At 42.3% G+C, this 18,386-nt stretch overlaps 1 protein-coding gene across 2 annotated transcripts in view; it reads left to right on the top strand.

Annotated features, from left to right (window-relative positions):
• Positions 1-18,386, top strand: part of ERGIC1 (endoplasmic reticulum-golgi intermediate compartment 1) — a 77,930-nt gene that overhangs the window by 14,940 nt on the left and 44,604 nt on the right. Inside the window, exon 2 of one of the 2 annotated variants that reach the window (XM_035105300.3) lies at positions 9,761-9,822. The exons of the other annotated variant lie outside the window; for it this stretch is intronic. Within the exon in view, the coding sequence (XP_034961191.1) occupies positions 9,761-9,822 (62 nt within the window). The remainder of the gene's footprint in view (positions 1-9,760; positions 9,823-18,386) is intronic. 2 annotated transcript variants of the gene reach the window in all.

An 18,386-nucleotide genomic window follows, 5' to 3' on the forward strand; every position in this document is an offset into this window, starting at 1 on the left:
TGATCCAAGCCATTCAAAGGGATGTTCCAAGCTTGGTAGCTGCCACTTAGGACTACGGGTACATTTACAGGTCGTGCATGCAACTACATAACAGAGCTGTTTGTTTGGTGCATCTAGCTGCATGGCAGGGCAAACTTAACCATGGCTATGCTACCTTGCAAATCCATCCAGTAAGAGTGCTAGCAACCACCATGGGGTAAAAAGGTTGATTGATGTTCCCTTCTGTAGAGTGCATAGGAGAGCAACTGGGTATGAAGGAGCCTTTTATGGTTTTATTTTAAGCTTGAGTAATCTGGCCATCTCTGACAGAACGTGGTGCTCTTGCCAGGCCCATTGTATTGTTTCTGGCTGTTCTAACTGTTTAGGATTTGAGTGCCTGTGACCTAGCATTACTAAAGAAGCAAAGATAAATTATCCTGTGGTCATTGTTTCAGAGCAGTGACCCAAGGAAAAGTTGGAACTCGTTCGTTATTAAATAATACGCTTCTCAACATGCTTGATGGGTGTGATTAAATGTTGTCCTTTCCTAAAAGGTATTGAAGGGTTGGGTGGGTTTAATTTGCTTAGCTTTGGAACCTGCTTTCAGTGCTGTGGCTTAGCTCAGGGGTGAGGAACCTCCTGTTCCATTGGCCTAACTAGCTCCAATATAAGGTCCCTCCCCCCCCAAAAAAACACCCTTTGCCAACTTGCCCTGCACCTGACATTTGTGGTGTCAGGTGCAAGGCAGGTGAGGATATGGCTCTAAAGGAACAACTAGAAGCTTAAAATGAGTTCTAGCTTGTTCCTGTGCAAGCAGGCCTTCTTTGCTGACGGGGCTCCCTGGTGCTTTGCAAGTACAGATAATGATCACTGGTGCTTGCAAAGAGCTGTGCCTTTGACCACAACAGTTTGATTTCAAACTGTGTAGCTAAAGGAAAATGAGTCACCTGGCATTGTTGTATCATTGTGTGATTGACAATCCTGTTGGCTGGATCCAGTTCTATATTCCTGTTTCATCAGGATAAATTGGAAAACAGTGAATGCCCTTGAATATGTGCAGAGTCCTGTAACTGGATCATGGAGTAACAAGAGTCCTATATTTGGGATTTTGGGATGGGGGATAGATCTGCAGGTCAGATGGTGCAAATTCCCAGATCAGAATCCCTTATTTTGTGAACTAAGCGTATGGATTTGTCCATGCACCATGTACAGTACTACAGTCTTGACTTCCCTGTATGGATTCTCTCCTGCTTCCCTTCATTTCCACCCCTGGATTTGTGTGTTGGATAAAGAAAGTAGCTGTGAGATTGAATTTGTAAAATCATTGGCCTTTCCTGTGTATATTCTCAGATATATCATAAGAACTTTCATTAGTTTTCATAACTAAAGATCTTGACATTGGAGGAAGGAAGTTTGCAGGTACCTCCCAATATCCTTTCCAAAAGCATTGTTACATGGTGAGCTGCTGTAATATAGATAATGAAGCTGAAAGGTCAAAAGTTTATTTATTTATTTTGGACTGTAGTAGAATAGCCTTTTAGGAACTGCTATTTAAAAAAAAATAGCAACAAGAAGCTCTCTGTACCCAGTCCTTCCTATGCCTATACCGTCATACGGCTACAGAGAATGCCCTTTTTATGCAACTTGCTATTTTAACTTCATTTTCCAGTGTCTTCAACTGGTTGGCCTTATATATTGTGGAAAATGAATGCTTAGCTTCAGTTTTAGCTTGCTTAATAAGCTAAAAATCACTGAAGGGCATAATTTACCGTGTTTGAAAGGATCTTTTAATAGAACCAGAGGCTCATACTTGACAATGTTCAATAGGCAACACCCCCCCCCCCCAACATATGGCACAATGCAGGGCCATTCACCCATTCATCCATATCAAACCTCCTCCATATCAACCCACATTACATTATGTTGAGAGCAGGTGCACTGCAGAAAGGTATCCGCAGAGCAAATAACTGAGTGACTCAGTTCCTATTTTTTATTCAGGAGTTGGCAAAGTTGTATTTTCTTCTGTAACGAGGTGTGTGTGTGTGTGTGTGTGTGTGTGTGTGTGTGTGTGAGAGAGAGAGAGAGAGAGAGAGAGAGAGAGAGAGAGAGAGAGAGAGAGAGAGAGAGAGAGAGAGAGAGAACCATATCAGTTGCTGAAGGATGGGAGAATTTAGCATTAATAACAGTGCATCATAAAAGTCCTGTGACGTTTTTGTGGCTCTAGCCACTTCATCAGATATGTGGAATGTTACCAGATGCAGTGGTGGAGAGTCTCTGGGGCTCCCAACTCCCATCAGCCCTAGCCAGCATGCCCCACGGTCCAGGATGACAGCAGTTATAGTCTGGAGAGCCACAGCTTTCTTGTCCCTGGTGCTGGGAAATAAATATGTTAGCTGTGAGGTCAGAGGCAAAGTGAAATTCAGGTAGTTGTGATTATGTTAAAGGATAAACATATGTATAATACCTATGTATAATAGTTATATTGACTATTCACCAAGCAGTGTTAAACACAAATTATTTCGTTTGTCAACACTTGTCAGATTTTCAAACAAAAAAAACATTTTTCAGAGTGACATTCAACCATGTCGGTCAGCTTGTAGAAGCAGACTTCTCCTTCTTTTCCTCCCCTTGCAGCCCCCTGCATACCGCCAAAATCTGCTGCAGAGAGTTTGGGGTCTCGTTGACTCCTACCCATTCAATTGAATATCTTCAATTGTGTGTGGTATATTTTAATTAAGCATCTTTAAATTAAAAATCAGTCTTCTTTCAGGCATCATGTAGTGTAATCTTCTGTGAGATGAAATTACACACATGTTTAATGTTGTCCCGGGAGCTGTTTTTTTAACCCATTTGTGGTTAGCATAGCTCCTATTGTCACGTGGACATGGGCCTAAACTGAACCAGTTCAGATGTCTTGTTGACCAAAGTATGCCCCTTTTTTGTGCATATTCTCCCTCCTCCCCACACACCCCACCCCAGTGCTGGCAGGAAATGCATCCTTTGGCTGAAACAATCTCCTAGTGTGGCTTTACTGGGCATTCTGGAGTATGTAGTTTAAACCATGCATTGACACCCAGAATGTTGGGCACCAGTATTTTGCTTTCTAGGTACATAACTGGATTTGCAGTGTGGAAAAAAGGTAGTCTTTTTGTGAGCCTTTTCAGAAAATGTAGCAGTCCTATTTCTCTGCTTCTCAGCTCCCTGTGAACGAAATATCCTTAAGTAATAGCAATTGCCAGAAAGCCGGAGGTGGGGGGGGGCAATGTGACGAATATAGGACTCCTTTGAGTTACCCCTTTGGTTACTTGTTACTCCTCACAGGCAACCCCTCTTTTAGCCAGTATATTTGAGGATTGAAAAGTTATTGTTGGATCAGATTGCAATGACCTTCAAATGCATAAGCCTTGGTATTTCTCTTCTGGTTCCATTCAGTGGTTTCTGTAAGAACTGGTTCAGTGTATTTGCCCCCAAGATTTAATAGATTTCCTGAACAGAATGTTTTGAATTAGTTTCAGACTTGATGTTGCACACTTCTATAAAGTTCTGCTTCGTTCTCTCATAGTGTCATGCTTGCCCATTATTTAATAATTATTATTTCATTCTGAAGGTCTGAAGGTTAGCTGCATATGAAGTGATTAAAAACACAAACACAGACACATTTAAAACAAGTCTACAACCCTAGCAAGTGGGCATGATGTAAAGATCCATTTATCCAGCTGGCAAAGCCTTTCGGAACAAAAATGCCTTCAGCCGTTTCTGGAAACGGCATATAGTGGGCTTCCATCATATCTCGACAGGAATGTTGTTTCACAGAACAGGGGCAGCCACACTAAAAAGCCTTGCTGTGAGATACTGCAGAAGAGGCTTTTGAGACCTTTGGAAGTTGCAGGATAAATTCTCCTGAAAACTGCAGCAATCTACTGGAGAAAATGGATAAGGCTGTCTCTGAAGAGCCTTTTACTTCTGCTGGTGCCAGGCAACCATACTCTCTTAACAGGGCTTCTTTGTTAGGATGTGGTCTATATACCCAGATATCAAAATATATCCATTGTCTAATTTGGCTTAGGTAGGATAGAATGTTCTTGGTGTTTTCAGCTTGGAACCGATTGGTGATTCTACTGATGTGTGGACTATGCTGCTGCATAACTGATTTATTGACTTGCAGAGTCAGTCTCTGAAGTGATGGTGTGTGCAACTATTTTCAAGACTAATAAAAAAATTCCTTCAGTAGCACCTTAAAGACCAACTAAGTTTTTATTTTGGTATGAGCTTTCGTGTGCATGCACACTTCTTCAGATACACTGGAAACGGAAGTGTCAGGCCCTTATATATATATACAGAGGGTGGTGGGGGTGGGTGGGGATGGGTGATGGGCTGATGGGAGTGGTAAACCTGTGGATGGCTGTTAACGGCTGCTGATGGCTGCAATTAGTCCTGGGGGGAAAAACAAGGGCAGAGGTGCTAAAGAAAGCTTGATCATGCATAATGAGATAAGAATCCAATGTCTCTATTCATCCCAGGTGGCTCCATGGTTTTAAAACCATGGAGCCACCTGGGATGAATAGAGACATTGGATTCTTATCTTATTCTTATCTCATTATGCATGATCAAGCTTTCTTTAGCACCTCAGCCCTTGTTTCCCCCCCCCAGGACTAATTGCAGCCATCAGCAGCCGTTAACAGCCATCCACAGGTTTACCACTCCCATCAGCCCATCACCCATCCCCCCCACCCTATGTATGTATGTGTATATATATATATATATATATATATATATATATATATATATATATATATAGGGCCTGACACTTCCGTTTCCAGTGTATCTGAAGTGTGCATGCACACGAAAGCTCATACCAAAATAAAAACTTAGTTGGTCTTTAAGGTGCTACTGAAGGAATTTTTTTATTTTGCTTCGACTCAGACCAACACGGCTACCTACCTGTAACTATTTTCAAGACTGTTACACATAACTGAAGCCTCCTGCCTTCCCAAGCTTATATGCTTCCCACCACCTATAAATAACAGAAGTGTCAGATTTGAGATAATCCCAGAGTTTTTAGGTGCTTAACTCCCCCCAACCCCCACCTGTGCCCCCCCTTTCAAGCAACTGTATGAAAACTCAATGGGTCATTTGTTGCTGTCCTGCTTCTTGAAAATAGCAGGTGTGGGTTGCATGAATGCAGTGCAGTGGAAATTGGTTTTTTGCACTGTCAGGGAGAAGGCTTCAAGCCTTGCCATCTCCCTGATATGACTATGTTCTCTGTGTTGGATTGTTTGCTGTTGTTTTTTCTGTGGGGGAGCATGGAATCCTGCGAGGAGAATTGGACTGATTGGTTCCCCCACCTCCTAGTGCCCAAACATAGTGCTTATCTCCTCATCCGTTGCATGTGAGAACTAGCCCCAAGTGGGCATGTTGTAAATGGGTGTCAGCTAATTTACACCTGAAATTTTTATCCTCAGCTTGGACAGTTGTGGAAAAGGAAATATGCCTTGCTCTGACTGTATATTCCATCTCTTACATACTGTAAGGGCCAAACTAGATCAGGTGCCATTCACACAATTGTTTAAATAGCTTTAAAAAGTACATAGCAGACTTGGGAGGCTCATGAACCAAATCAGGACTCTGGGGAGTAGGGGGGGGTGTTAACCCTTTGCTTCCTGCTGTGATTCTGATCTGGATCTGGGCCTCTACACCTGCTATCTGCACTGGAAGAAAGGCTTCCTTTGTTACAAATCGGGGCTTTCTTCCAATGCCCGTCCACTCCATGCAAAAAGAATAACAAAAAAAAAATCCAAACATCCAATTCTTATCCCTGGTTGTTTAAAAAACAATAGTTGTGGATTCAACTTGTTCTTTGTTCACATTTTTCATCTGTTTGGTTTCTGTGTTCAACAATATTTTGCTTATACCTGAAGTGCCTCTCAGTTCTAGAGTGCTTTGTGCAATACAGTATAACAAAGTGTGATTGAGGTTGTGGGTAGAGGAAACCTGTGGTTCAAACTAATTGGCTGAATATACTGCAGTGGAAACTTTCCCTCTCCTGTAGTTCAGCGAACAACTGCACATTTTTGTAAATTTATCTGTTAAATTCCCCCCCTCTCCATCCCTGTCCACCCCCCTGAACACACACCTCAGCTTTGTTTGAGAACTTTTGGAGTGTAGGTGGCTAAGGAATTTCATTTCTCTTCAGTGACTCACCACCAGAATGATTCACTTGTGTATGGAGAGGAAAAACGACCCTGAGAGGCAATTAAGTGGCAGGCTGTGCACAGAATGCTTAGACTGTGTGGCATACTCACAAACCCGTGCCCCTTTCGTTTCTGAAAGCTGCTACCCTTGCCTCTGTTGCACCCCTACCTCTCGGGTGGAGGTATGTCCTAGTGAGCGGGTTGTGCATCATGCTACCACTTTCCTTAAGAGGTGGAGGCCATGTACATCTTGGAGAGGCATGTTGCTGATCACACTGCAGCATTCTACCAAATTTAGCAAGCTGAGGTGGTTGCTAGCAGCCCAAGCACAGACCTAACCCCGAGGTTTGCAGAAGTACAAAAAAAACCTATAGATCGTAGCGGGGGACCCATATAGGATAAAAACAGTGGACACAGTAGGATGACTGCTGGAGGGGGGAGGGAACTGAAAACTGGTCAAAGCAGGAGGGAATGGCATATCCCGGATAAAGGGCATATCTGGCTGGCTGGAACCATGAATAGGAGCTTTCAACAATGCCACCTTTTGTTGCACTTGCCAAGGGTAGATTTTAAGATTAAGATATACTTGATTTCAGAGAAATCAATTGCCTTTGTTTCTGCCTGAGCCACTGTTCTGGGCATTTTTTTGTTCTGATTGGAAGGTGGCAGAGCTAGAGCAGTAACGCATGCAGCAATGCATAAAGCAGCCTCCATTGGGGAGCTCTGAGATAGTGGGACTCAGTAGAGTTGCCTGGTCTCTGTGGAGGCTAATTAGGAGGAGGCAAGGCCAGAGCAATGAGTCATGCAGACTCCCAGCAGGCACTGTCCGCTGTGAATGGCTGCTTTGAGTTCATAGCATCCAGCAAAATTATTTCACGGATTTATTTATTGTGCCAGATGAGTATTCCTTGGTGCAAAGTTTGAGAGTTGCACTAGGTTAGAAAAGTGATGAGGGTCTCTTTGTCTTAGAAAAGTTTAATTGTCAGCTCTCACCATGATTGTCACAGATTCTCCCCTCCGCAAGGTGTCAGTTCTTTCTCAATATCAATGTTGGTTTTCCTCCCAAGTGGTGAGCTTCCAGCACAAATAGTCTATGGCACCATTCTGTGCTTCCTAATGCAGGGGAGTCTAACCTGTGGCGCTTCAGGTGTTGTTGGACTCCGGCTCCCGTCAGCTGTAGGCAGCATGGCTGACTAGCAGGGACTATGGGATTTGGAGTTCAACAGCATCTGGAGGGCCACAGGTTAGACACTCCTGCTCTAGTGGGTTTTAGGTGCTCCCTGGGGTCATAGGCAGAGGAAATTGAAGAGCACTTTCCCAAGGACAAATAATGTCAAATGGTAACACTACTGTTTATAATGCAGTTGTACTGAAAAGGGTGAAAGAAAAGGAGAAATATACAGTGGAACCTCGGTTTATGAACACCTCGGTTTACGAATTTTCGGTTTACGAACGCTGCGGACCCATCTGGAACAGATTAATTCACTTTCCATTACTTTCAATGGGAAAGTTCGCTTCAGTTTATGAACGCTTCAGTTTATGAACAGACTTCCGGAACCAATTACACCCATGCTTCGGGTTAAGTACGCTTCAGGTTGAGTACTCCGCGGACCCGTCTGGAACGGATTAATCCACTTTCCATTACTTTCAATGGGAAAGTTCGCTTCAGTTTATGAATGCTTCAGTTTAAGTACTCTGTGGACCGTCTGGAACAGATTAATCCACTTTCCATTACTTTCAATGGGAAAGTTCGCTTCAGTTTATGAACAGACTTCCGGAACCAATTGTGTTCATAAACCGAGGTACCACTGTATTGCTATATATCTGGGAGGTGTTTCTAGCTTGCCACATTTGCCATGTCAAAGTGGATAGGCCCCAAATTAGTACAGTAGTATCTTGACTGGCAAATGTCTTGTGGAGATAAGTAGATAGACCTCTGGTCAACTGAATTACTTTTTTTTAAAACCCCTTTATAAATACAGTATATGAATTCTGTTTATACATGTTACATAATGTCTTTCCCCCCTTAAATCTGTTCTCCCCTCCATTGCCCTGACATTCCACAGATGATAGTCATTTAAGATGATTTAAATAAAAAGTTCTGAGAAGAAACTTCCTTATTTCCAGAGAAGACATCATCCTTCTCATTAAACCACCCCAACCCCGAAATGTTGACAACACATTTTAAAATCTTGCAGTGGGCTGTCTCTCCCTCCAAGAACACACTTCCTTTTATAGTATCCACATAGTGTTATTTTTACAGCCTTCAGCCTGGAGCTATTTCCTGTTTCCAATTATTTAGTTACACGCCAAAGCCCCTCTCTTTCTCCTCCTGGCTTCCTCGCCAAGTTTGCCAAGGCATTATTGTCATTTCAGTGAGACGACGCCAGTGCTGAGGTTTTAATGGGCTGTGAGCAGGAAGTTTAGCTATTTCCTCTGCCTGTGAGGCCATGATGTCATGAGCTGCTATGGGGCTCTTTATCATATGCTGCTGTTGCTGTGGTCTGTGTGCAAAGAATGTAAACAGTGTTTTCCAGATGTTCCCAGGGAAGCTGCGGGTCCATAAATGGGCCATTTTGTTCAGGAATATTATAAATGAGGGGAAAGATGAATCAGGCTGTAAAATATGTATAGCTCTGAAAATGTCAGATGCTACAGGCTTTGTTGAGGTGGTAAAGTCCTCGTGTCTCTCTGGGGTGTGTGTGATCTGTTTGTAAGGAACCACACACGCATACAATTGTGTCATGCTAGAAGGCTGAAAGTGATTAAACTCTTCACACCAAAGTGCTTTCAAATGCAGGGCTCTCTTTTGATACCTAAAAATTGGATCTTGTGTTTGGAACCAACATGAATTGAGTAAGCTATCTCCATCTGTCCATTCCTCTGCCGTACTGTTACGTACAGTGTTTATAGACCAATTTCTGTGGCTTGCAATGGATAAAACACTGCTAAAAACAGCAGAACAAGAAAATATACAAGACCCATTTAAAACCGTAGAGGATAAAAGCACCCACTGACTACCAGTTCAGCTTGAAACTTTTCCTAGAAGCAACCAAAGAGCTACACTTACATTTCATAGGGGTTGCCTGGGTGGGTGGTGGTAGATCAGGCATAGGCAACCTTGGTTCTCCAGATGTTTTGGAACTACAACTCCCATGATCCCTGACCACTGGCCCTGTTAGCTAGGCATCATAGGAGTTGTAGTTCCAAAACATCTGGAGAGCCAAGGTTGCCTATGCCTGTGGTAGATTATTACACAGCCTATAGACCAGAGCTGTCTTGGAAGAGGGATTGATTGTCAGGTCTCCTCCGTTTAGTCAGGGTTGAGAGTGAGACACAGGGAAAAGAATAGGAATTCTCCCTCTCCCTCCCTCAGTTTCCTTCCCGTCAAACTTTAGCTAGTAGTAATCACAAACTAGTTCACTTATATAACTGAGTGAAAAGATGTTTTTTGCACTCTGGTGTAAAATGAAAAATGAGGTTGTTGGAAAACTTAATGGAAAAATTTTAAGCATCATTCAGCTCTGTTGACTGTGTATAGTGAAATGCTCCACCTGTTTTATAGCATTTTTGTATGTGTGTTTTTCCAGGCTTGACATCTACAGGAAGGTGCCAAAAGACCTTACGCAGCCAACCTTTACAGGAGCAATTAGTAAGTATCCGTGTGTGCATTTGCCTTTGCAAATCTCTGCTCGGTTCCTTTTTGCTCCTTGATTTAAACAGTATGATTTCCCCCCGGAGGTCATTACCATAATTCAGCAGGTTTGTAACATAAAAGCTTGCTGTGAATAAGATAACTGGAAGAGCCAGCATGGACGCCCAGGCAGTATATTGGTCTCAGACCTGGGAGACGCTTCTGAATTATGCCACGTTGGGTGGTTTTTGGAAAGTAATTTAATTTCAGAGTTGGAGCACTGGATGCTGGGGTGAAAGCAAATAAGTTCGTCCCAGGAAATTAAACTCCCAGAAGACTGTGTAACAAAAGCCATATTGCTGTTTATAGCTAGAAAGTGACAATCAGAGTCCTTTTTTGTCCCCAGCCTTTGTCAGCAGGTTGCATGGTTTGGGACTGACACCCTCTTCTCTTGGGACCTCGTCTCCTTCCTTCTTTACAAGGTTAAATATTATTGGCTGAGTAATGCAATTTCGCACCATCATTGCTAGTGAGCATGTTGCATGTACCCTGTTTCTCATATTTTAAGACATACCCATAAAATAAGCCATAGCAGGATTTTAAGCATTCAAGGAATATAAGCCATACCCCGAAAATAAGACATAGTGATAGGCGCAGCAGCAATGCCGGCCGCGGCAGGAGGATGAGGAAAATAATAAGACATCCCTTGAAAATAAGCCATAGTGTGTTTTTTTGAGGAAAAAATAAATATAAGACATGTCTTATAATATGAGAAACACGGTATCAGTATACACATCGAGTTGATCCTGCCAAGCCTGTAATTAGATGCCTATTACTGCTTTCCTGTTGCACACCTGTTTCCTTTAACTGTAGGTGAACCCCAAGTTTACTTACTCCCCTAGTTGGGTTCATTAGCCCTGTATATCCTTGCTGATGCAGACAGAATCACATCCCTAGAACTTAGTAATGCTGAATCATTAAGGAAGCAATATGAAATAGCATAGAAGAGTCACTTGACAGAAGATGAGATATTCTACCAAATATTTAGTGGTGACAGGCCATTTTACATTAGAATGTCACTGTCTGCTCCCTTTCCTTCTCTAAAATTTAGATTGCTGCTTTCACCATACTGCAACTGTTCATATGTATCATATGGGTTAGAAGAAGAACGTTACAGTACTTGAGCTACTGCTTCACATAACGTGTCTATTCTGTGGTTAGGAGGACACATTCCAGAACTGTTATATGTGATAAGTGCTAGTTATAGTGAGATCCACCAAACTGATTAAGGTGACAGGAAGGGAGCATACAGATCCCTCTTTTACTTCTGCACCCAGCCCCCACAACAAACCAAACCAACCCCAAAAAAGGACTTCTGCAGTGTTGGCAGCAGTGATGGGGGTTGCTGTGATGGCAGCCACAATAGTTGCTGCAACATCTTGGCTGTTTTGTTTTCCTCTCGTTTTTTTTTACAGAGCAGGTGCAAAGTTCAAGACAGTTGCAAAGTGCCAGATAGCACTAGTGAACATGATTGCCTGGAATTTTACTCCTTGAGAGTGCAACTGTTTTGTGAAATGTTTAAAAAGGGGAAAGATGAGAGGCTGTTGCTCATGTAGTGCTGCCATTTAAGGGCCCCTGGGCTGCAGGACTCTAAATCAGTGCCCCTTAGTCACTATTGGTCAGCAGTGGTTAATTCAACTTTGGGTTGCTAACATGACAACCCTTTTTTTATTTCATGCACACATGAGAGCACTTATGGCGTCCTCTATCCAATCTTGGGAGCACAGGTAATGGCAAATAAAGACAAATGGAAAATGATTCTTCTGAGGACAGCCACCAAGATGATTAAGGGTCTAAAAGACTAATCCATTGACTAATCCATTGAGGAAAGAAGTGTCCTATGCTCATGATCTTCATATATGAAAAAGGGTATCTGAAAGAAGAGAGGTAGCAGTTGTTCACTCTCTGAGGAGAATGGGGTTGTTCAGAAGGGTGTCCTAAATGGCAGAGCAAGTCAGCAAAGGAACCAGATACATATGGATAATGCAGAATATTTGTTTCATTGGAAAGATTGGAGTGGAGACTTGATTAGAGTAGATGCTCCACAAATCCCTCCCAACTCTGCCGTCCTTTAAACTATGTGCTCTTGGCAGGCAAAGATGAGCTTGAGGCATAATTCTGGGAAAGCTGGGACTATCCTTGAGGATCTGAACCTTTTAGAGTGTGATCACTCTGGACAGCAGATGCGTCCATCAAATGTAACACCATAGTCTGTGAAGGGGACATGCATACCATCTCAGCAGTGTACAGATTGTCCCCCTACATGTATACAAACACACCCCTGTCCCCTTCATCCTTTATAATGTTCACAAGACCAGCATATCTGCTATGTAAGAAATATGAATGTTAGCTCAGAGGCATAGCAAGCCCAGGTCGTACCCGGTGCAGAATTTTTTTTGTCAGCCCCCCACGCAGCTCTGGCTCTGGCGAAATGTGAAAAACATGAATTACAAAAAACAAACAAACCCTAGAGCTTACAGAACAAAACCAACTTCAGATATGAAATCAGCATTGAAAGAACATATAAGAACAGTTGAAAAATCTCATGCAACAGAGAAAAAAAAGTTCCCCAGTGGGGGGTGCCGAGTGCCACCCCCCTCCAGGGTGGCACCCAGGGCAACCAGCCCCAATCGCCCCCTTGCTACGCCACTGTGTTAGCTGACCAGTCAAGTACATGGGAAGCTACCTTGTGCTTATTCATACCATTGGCTCATCTCGGTCAATATTGTCTAGACCAGTGTTTCTCAAGGTTGGGGCTCCAGGTGTTGTTGGACTACAACTTCCATCAGCCCTAGCTAGCAGGACCAGTGATCAGGGATGATGGGACAGCCGGGGACACAAGCTTGAGAAACACTGCCTATATAGGCATCAGATTTCTACAGGATTTCAGGCAGGGGTCTTTCTCACCCTACCTGCATGTGCTCTACGCACTGAGCTACAGTCACGTTCCCTTCCTGTTCTGAAGGAACTGTATAACTGTCCATTAAGAAGGAGGTATAAATCAGCATTGCTGGAGAGCCGTAACTATACTTGAGGTTTCACAACTGATACCAAGTAGTTTAGGTACTACTTTATGGGGGGTTGGGGGGGCTATTTCTAAAAGATTTTTTCGAAGCAGGGAATCATTTGCACCAACAGCCCATTTCTGTTGTAGAGTAACTTGCATGAGTCAGCTGCTGAATGCCTTCCAGATCAATGTAGTGTGTAGCTCTGCCAAGGTGTCCATGTTTGGAAATGAAGCATATAGTGACATGGGCCCTGGCATGTGACAGTTAGTATCCCACTGGCCTGATACGACATATTGACAGAAGCAAGCAGTTCAGAAAGTGGCTCTGTCAGTCTCACAGTTTAATACCAGATATTAATCATTATTGTGCACTGGTTTGAGCATCATAATAAACTGTACACACAGGTCCCACTTTACGAACACAATGCAATCCCTGGAAATCATTCACTAGGTGAGCGTTTGCATGACGAGTCAACAATTTTCATTTGCATAATGAATTGATGATTTCCATTGGTTTCTATGGGGAAATTTCTAATGCATTCCTACTCATGGAATCTGCAGTGCGTATAGCAAGGGTTGAGTACTAATTTGTTGTTGCATTCAGGAAGTGAATTTTGGCACAGTGTAGCATTCATAAAGCATGGGCTTTATGTAGTTAAATTATAATTTAATGCGAGCAAGCAGTGTATAGTAGTGGTGCACACAGGTCAGAAATTCCTCTCGCACTTCTCCCTGGTCCAGTTGCATCATATGTACATAAAATGCCCTTTGTGTCTCTTGCTTTTTTTATCAGAGACTAAAAGGCTCTCTGGGAAATAAGAGTGACTGCTTAAAAAACAGCAGTGCTTATTAATCCACAATAGTGAACGTCTACTCATATAGAATCTCTCTGGATTCATGTTCTAAGCCACCACCCCATGCAGACTCGGTTGCCCAGACAAACGGCCTACTCACAGCCCTTAAGTTTTCCCACTTTTTAATGGGATGAGCATGTATCTCTCAATGAAAACATTCCCCTTTATGCTGAGTCCAGCATTAGCTCAGAATTCCTTCTTGATTCTTCTGAATTGTATGTAGGAAGAATTCTGCCTTTGTCCTTTGGGCCTAGAGGCACTTGAAGTCTAGTGGTTTTAAAGCCACTTTTCCACATTACAAAACCATTTCTTGTGTACGAAAAGCTGCTAAACAAGCATTAATGCCTTTAGGATCACCAGTGATGATGGTGTGTAGTAATCTCTGGGGTGTGATACATTGTGATAAAGTGTTGTGTAGGCATATTTTAGTTAAACCAGCCTGAGATGGTCCTTGCAATCCTTGTGGGAGTGCAGCAGCATGCCTGTTCCTGCAGTAGAATGAAGTGTTGCAATGAAGTTGTTATCTGCATATAATCTGCCTCTATCTTTTTAAGCCCCTGCGCCTGAGCATGGTGCAGTTGCGTAGCTGGGGGAGCTGCACATTCATTCACAAAGAAGTAGATAATGTTTGTACCTGCAAAACAGCCAAATAAAGGGAGCTGTGCAGTCGTTCTCTCATTTTGTATGCGTTTTATTTGCCTGCTGTATCTGAACTCATGTCCCATTCCTAGAGCTATTGTTCGGTACTAGAAGGAACAAATGTTCATGTATACGTGGAATTTTTCTCCCCTTTTGGAGGATTTGTCTTCACAAAGTGCAGGTATGCTGCCTCTTAAGTGGTCCGTGTTCTTAAAAAGAGGAAATGCCCTCAACTATCAATTACCCAAATAAATTTGCAATAATCTTGGCCCTTTAAGAACATGGGATTTTCCTCCTCTGTCCCTTTTGGGCTTGTGGCAGCTAATAAAGCTGATTTATTGTAGAACTGACATTCAGCAATATTGATCTGTCATCTATCTCCAAGTTAGGCTTAATGCAACTAAGTCATTAAAAAAGTTTTTTTAAGTCAATATAATTTTACCCTGGTATTAGTGATGGAATATGTTATTTATTTTATTTAGAATTTTATCCACATGTCTGCCCCTTGTAAAGTGTGGGAGGTGAATTTATTCTTTACATCAGCCTTCATCAACCTGATTCCCTCCAGATGTTATAGACTACAGTTCCCATCAGCCCAAGCCAGCAAGGCCAATGGCTAGGGATGACTAGGAGGGCACATTGGGAAGGGGAAGCAAAACCCTGTTTCCTCCCTCCCCTTCACTTTGCTGTGCTCCATGGATTTAAAGAATTTCTTTGCCCTGCATCCCTTTCCCCCTTGTTTTCATTTTACTGTACAGATGACGCCCCCCACCACACTGTGAATGGGGCATTTGAGTGGGGCAAGTACGTTGACACATTTAGTTCCTTAAAGGGAAACATGACTTCTAGCCAAAAGAAAAATTATTAAAGTTTCTCCTTACCCACCTCCACTGAATATGAGATGGTGTGAAGATGAAGGTGGAAAAAGCCATAAGATGTGAAAATTGTGCGGGGCAGGCACTGTGATACACATTGGTGTTACACTGTGAGGAGGAAGAGACTTAGATGGAATTGAATATAGAAGAGGAGTAATAGATAGATGTGCACGAAGGGCATTCATTAAGGGGGGAGAATAGTATGGCTTTCAGTGGATTCTGTCCTGTATTATGGCTTTGGTGCTAGCTTAGTTTTTATTTGAGAGACTCTGTCATTTATATCATGGCATGCTTTGCTGTGCCTGAGGGCTTGCATCCCTATCAGAGACCTGAACTTTCTGGTCTTTGGCAGTTAGAAGGAGCTTGATGAACCAGTTTGGGCTGCTTTGAACACAGCTTTTTCCGCTTTTAACCATCCTAAAACAACCCTCTGTGTTCAGTTCAGTAAACAGATGAAATCTTAGGAGAATGTCACCCTATGTTTTTGTTCCTCCTTTGTGTGTCTTTACTGTGGGTTGGCCACTATAAAACTGGATTTTTTTCTTCCTCTTAAATCTCTCTATTTTGAGGGCCCCTTAATTTGTATCTCCTACTCTCATTGCATCCTCCTTTCTCTTTTTACCTACCTACTGCTACACGTTCTAAAGTTATGGACATGGCCTTTCTCCAGCTGTAATAACTATTGTACATTGAACACACATCAGTAGGCTCCTTTTAAAGGCCCTTGATAGTAAATTCTTTCCCTTGCAATAATTTGAGGAGCAATGAGAGATTTCCCCCTCAGGAACTCAATTCCTAAGGCTACGCATTTGCCTTCTGTGTAATTCCATATGCTGGGGAAGGTGACTCTAAATGTATTTGCTATGTGACTTGAAAGAATTACTGACAACATCCTTTCTTATTTCTTGTTTCTTTGGAGTTTTGTGGTGTGTTTTGGCATTAAAAAAAAGTGAGAGAAAAGGGTGATAATCAAAAAGGTTACATTACAAGAATGGGAAAAGGGGCAAAATCTGATAGAGGGGCATTGTTTAGCCATTGCTTGAAAACTTGCCCTAGAGCTCTAGGGGGCAGTGAACAGAGGATTGACAGGTCACAGAAAGCAGAAAGTAAGAGCTACCAGAACTCTGGATTCAGTTTATGGAAGCAAGCATCCTCCCAGGCAGTCTTCTTCAACCTGGGGTCCTCCAGATTTGGGCTACAACTTCCATGAGCCCCGCACAGCATGGCCATTGGCTTGAGATGGTGGCTGCTTCCCCCACCACCTCCGCCCCAGCTGGATGTGCATTCTGATGTACGTCTACAGAGCAAGCCTCAGAAAGAAATCAAGTGAAAGTACAGTAATGCAATAATCTAAAAGCAGATGAACAATGTCAGGAGTAATGTAAAAAGACTGTTGCTTTTAGATTTTATTTCGGCTGTTTTTGCCCATTTGTTTTGAAGCATTTTATTTGCTGTCATCTTTTGCTGATTTTTTATTTATTTAAAAATAATTATATATTATGACTGAATTAGTTTCCATTTATACTTTTGTACACTACCCTGGAATCTTTTAATGAAATACTTTAAATTATTATTTTTAAACATTACTGGAGCTGATCAGCGTTAAACTATGGACGTAGTCCAGATTCAATTACTTTACCTCCAAAGAGCAGGCAAAAGCCATGATAGAGTGCAGAAAATGAAAGGGAATGGTCAATGCAGGGCATTTACCCCTTTTTCTTGTTTTGAGACCAGCTGTGTTGATCAGCCTTACAGGGAGTTGTGTATGACTGTAAACTCTGGGATGAATTGGAGGTGAGGGGAAGGAACCTTCCTGGGTAGGATTTCTCCCCCTGCCTTCATCCCCAGCTACTTTTTTTTCGGTTTAAAAATTATCAAACAACAACAAACGGAAAAAAGGGGATACAAAAACAATAACACAAATAACATAAATAACATAAATTCAAATTTAAGCCACCCAACGTAAATTAATACATAACTTAAATTAAGTCTATACTTCTCAAATCCATTGGGCAAATTAAACAAATTAAACTATACACATAATAATAAATCAAAACAAATCCCCAAATATGTATATAAAATATAAACATAACAATATGCTCACCATGTCTTAAAATCAACTTCCAATCGCGATCCCCAGCTACTTTTCCTATCCCCCACAGGTGTGTTCTCTGTGCCCTTTTGGTATATCTAAGAAGGGGAGATTTGGATCATGCCCCTAATCCTTTATATGCATGGTTAAGAAACAGCAACAAAACAGGTGCCAAGCTTCACAATTTCATGGCCTGTCTTACATTGTGGCCTTTTTATTTCCCCAGGATTTTTATTCTTAAATATTTTCAGTGCTCTTTGGATCTGTTGGGTAAAGATCATTCTCTCTTGCTAGTTTTACTGTATGTTAGCTTATTTTCCTTATTGCATTTTCATATTTTATGGCTTAATTTTTCTTCCCATGTAAAACCACCCTGAGAACCTTTGTTATTGGGCAGTTTGTAAACCCTGGAGATTTAAAAAGAAATTTGAATTTCAATGCATGTTGATTTGAAACTGCCAAAAGTAACCCTGGTTTTTAGGCTTGTATGGTCATGGAAGCCATCCCAAAATAGGAATTGCCAGCCTTTTTGGGTCTGTGGTCACATTTGGAGAAACTGTCCTGGGGGCTGCATGTACCACAACTTAAAACATACTTCAACCTCTTCTATTGACTACAACAGAATACTTACTTGAAGCCTAAGTGGGGGAAGGAATGAGAGAGGAGACACCACAGGCATCCAGGAAGGCCTATTGAATTCATAGGGAGTTGGTCTATTCAGCATGGCTACTAATGGTGACAGATTGGTGCTTCCATTTTTCTATCTCTGAATGCTAGGTGCTAGGAATAAACAACAGAAGAAGCCTGCTGCCTTCATGTCCTTGTAAATTTCCCAGAGCCATCGGGTTGGTTGTTGACGCAAAGCAGATTACTTGGCTAGATGGCTCTTTGATCCGGCATGACCATGTTCTTCTAACCCTGGAGGAAAGACTGGATGGGGGAGTGGACTGGTTTAGACAGTGTTTCCCCCTCTGAGCCACCTTCCTCCACTGAAATGTGACTCACCCATGGGTTGTGCTGGTATGTTCTCTTTCCTCTGACTGCAGGCCAAGCAG

Source organism: Zootoca vivipara, chromosome 2, assembly GCF_965207765.1.
Source record: "Zootoca vivipara chromosome 2, rZooViv2.hap1.1, whole genome shotgun sequence".
Lineage (NCBI taxonomy): Eukaryota > Metazoa > Chordata > Lepidosauria > Squamata > Lacertidae > Zootoca > Zootoca vivipara.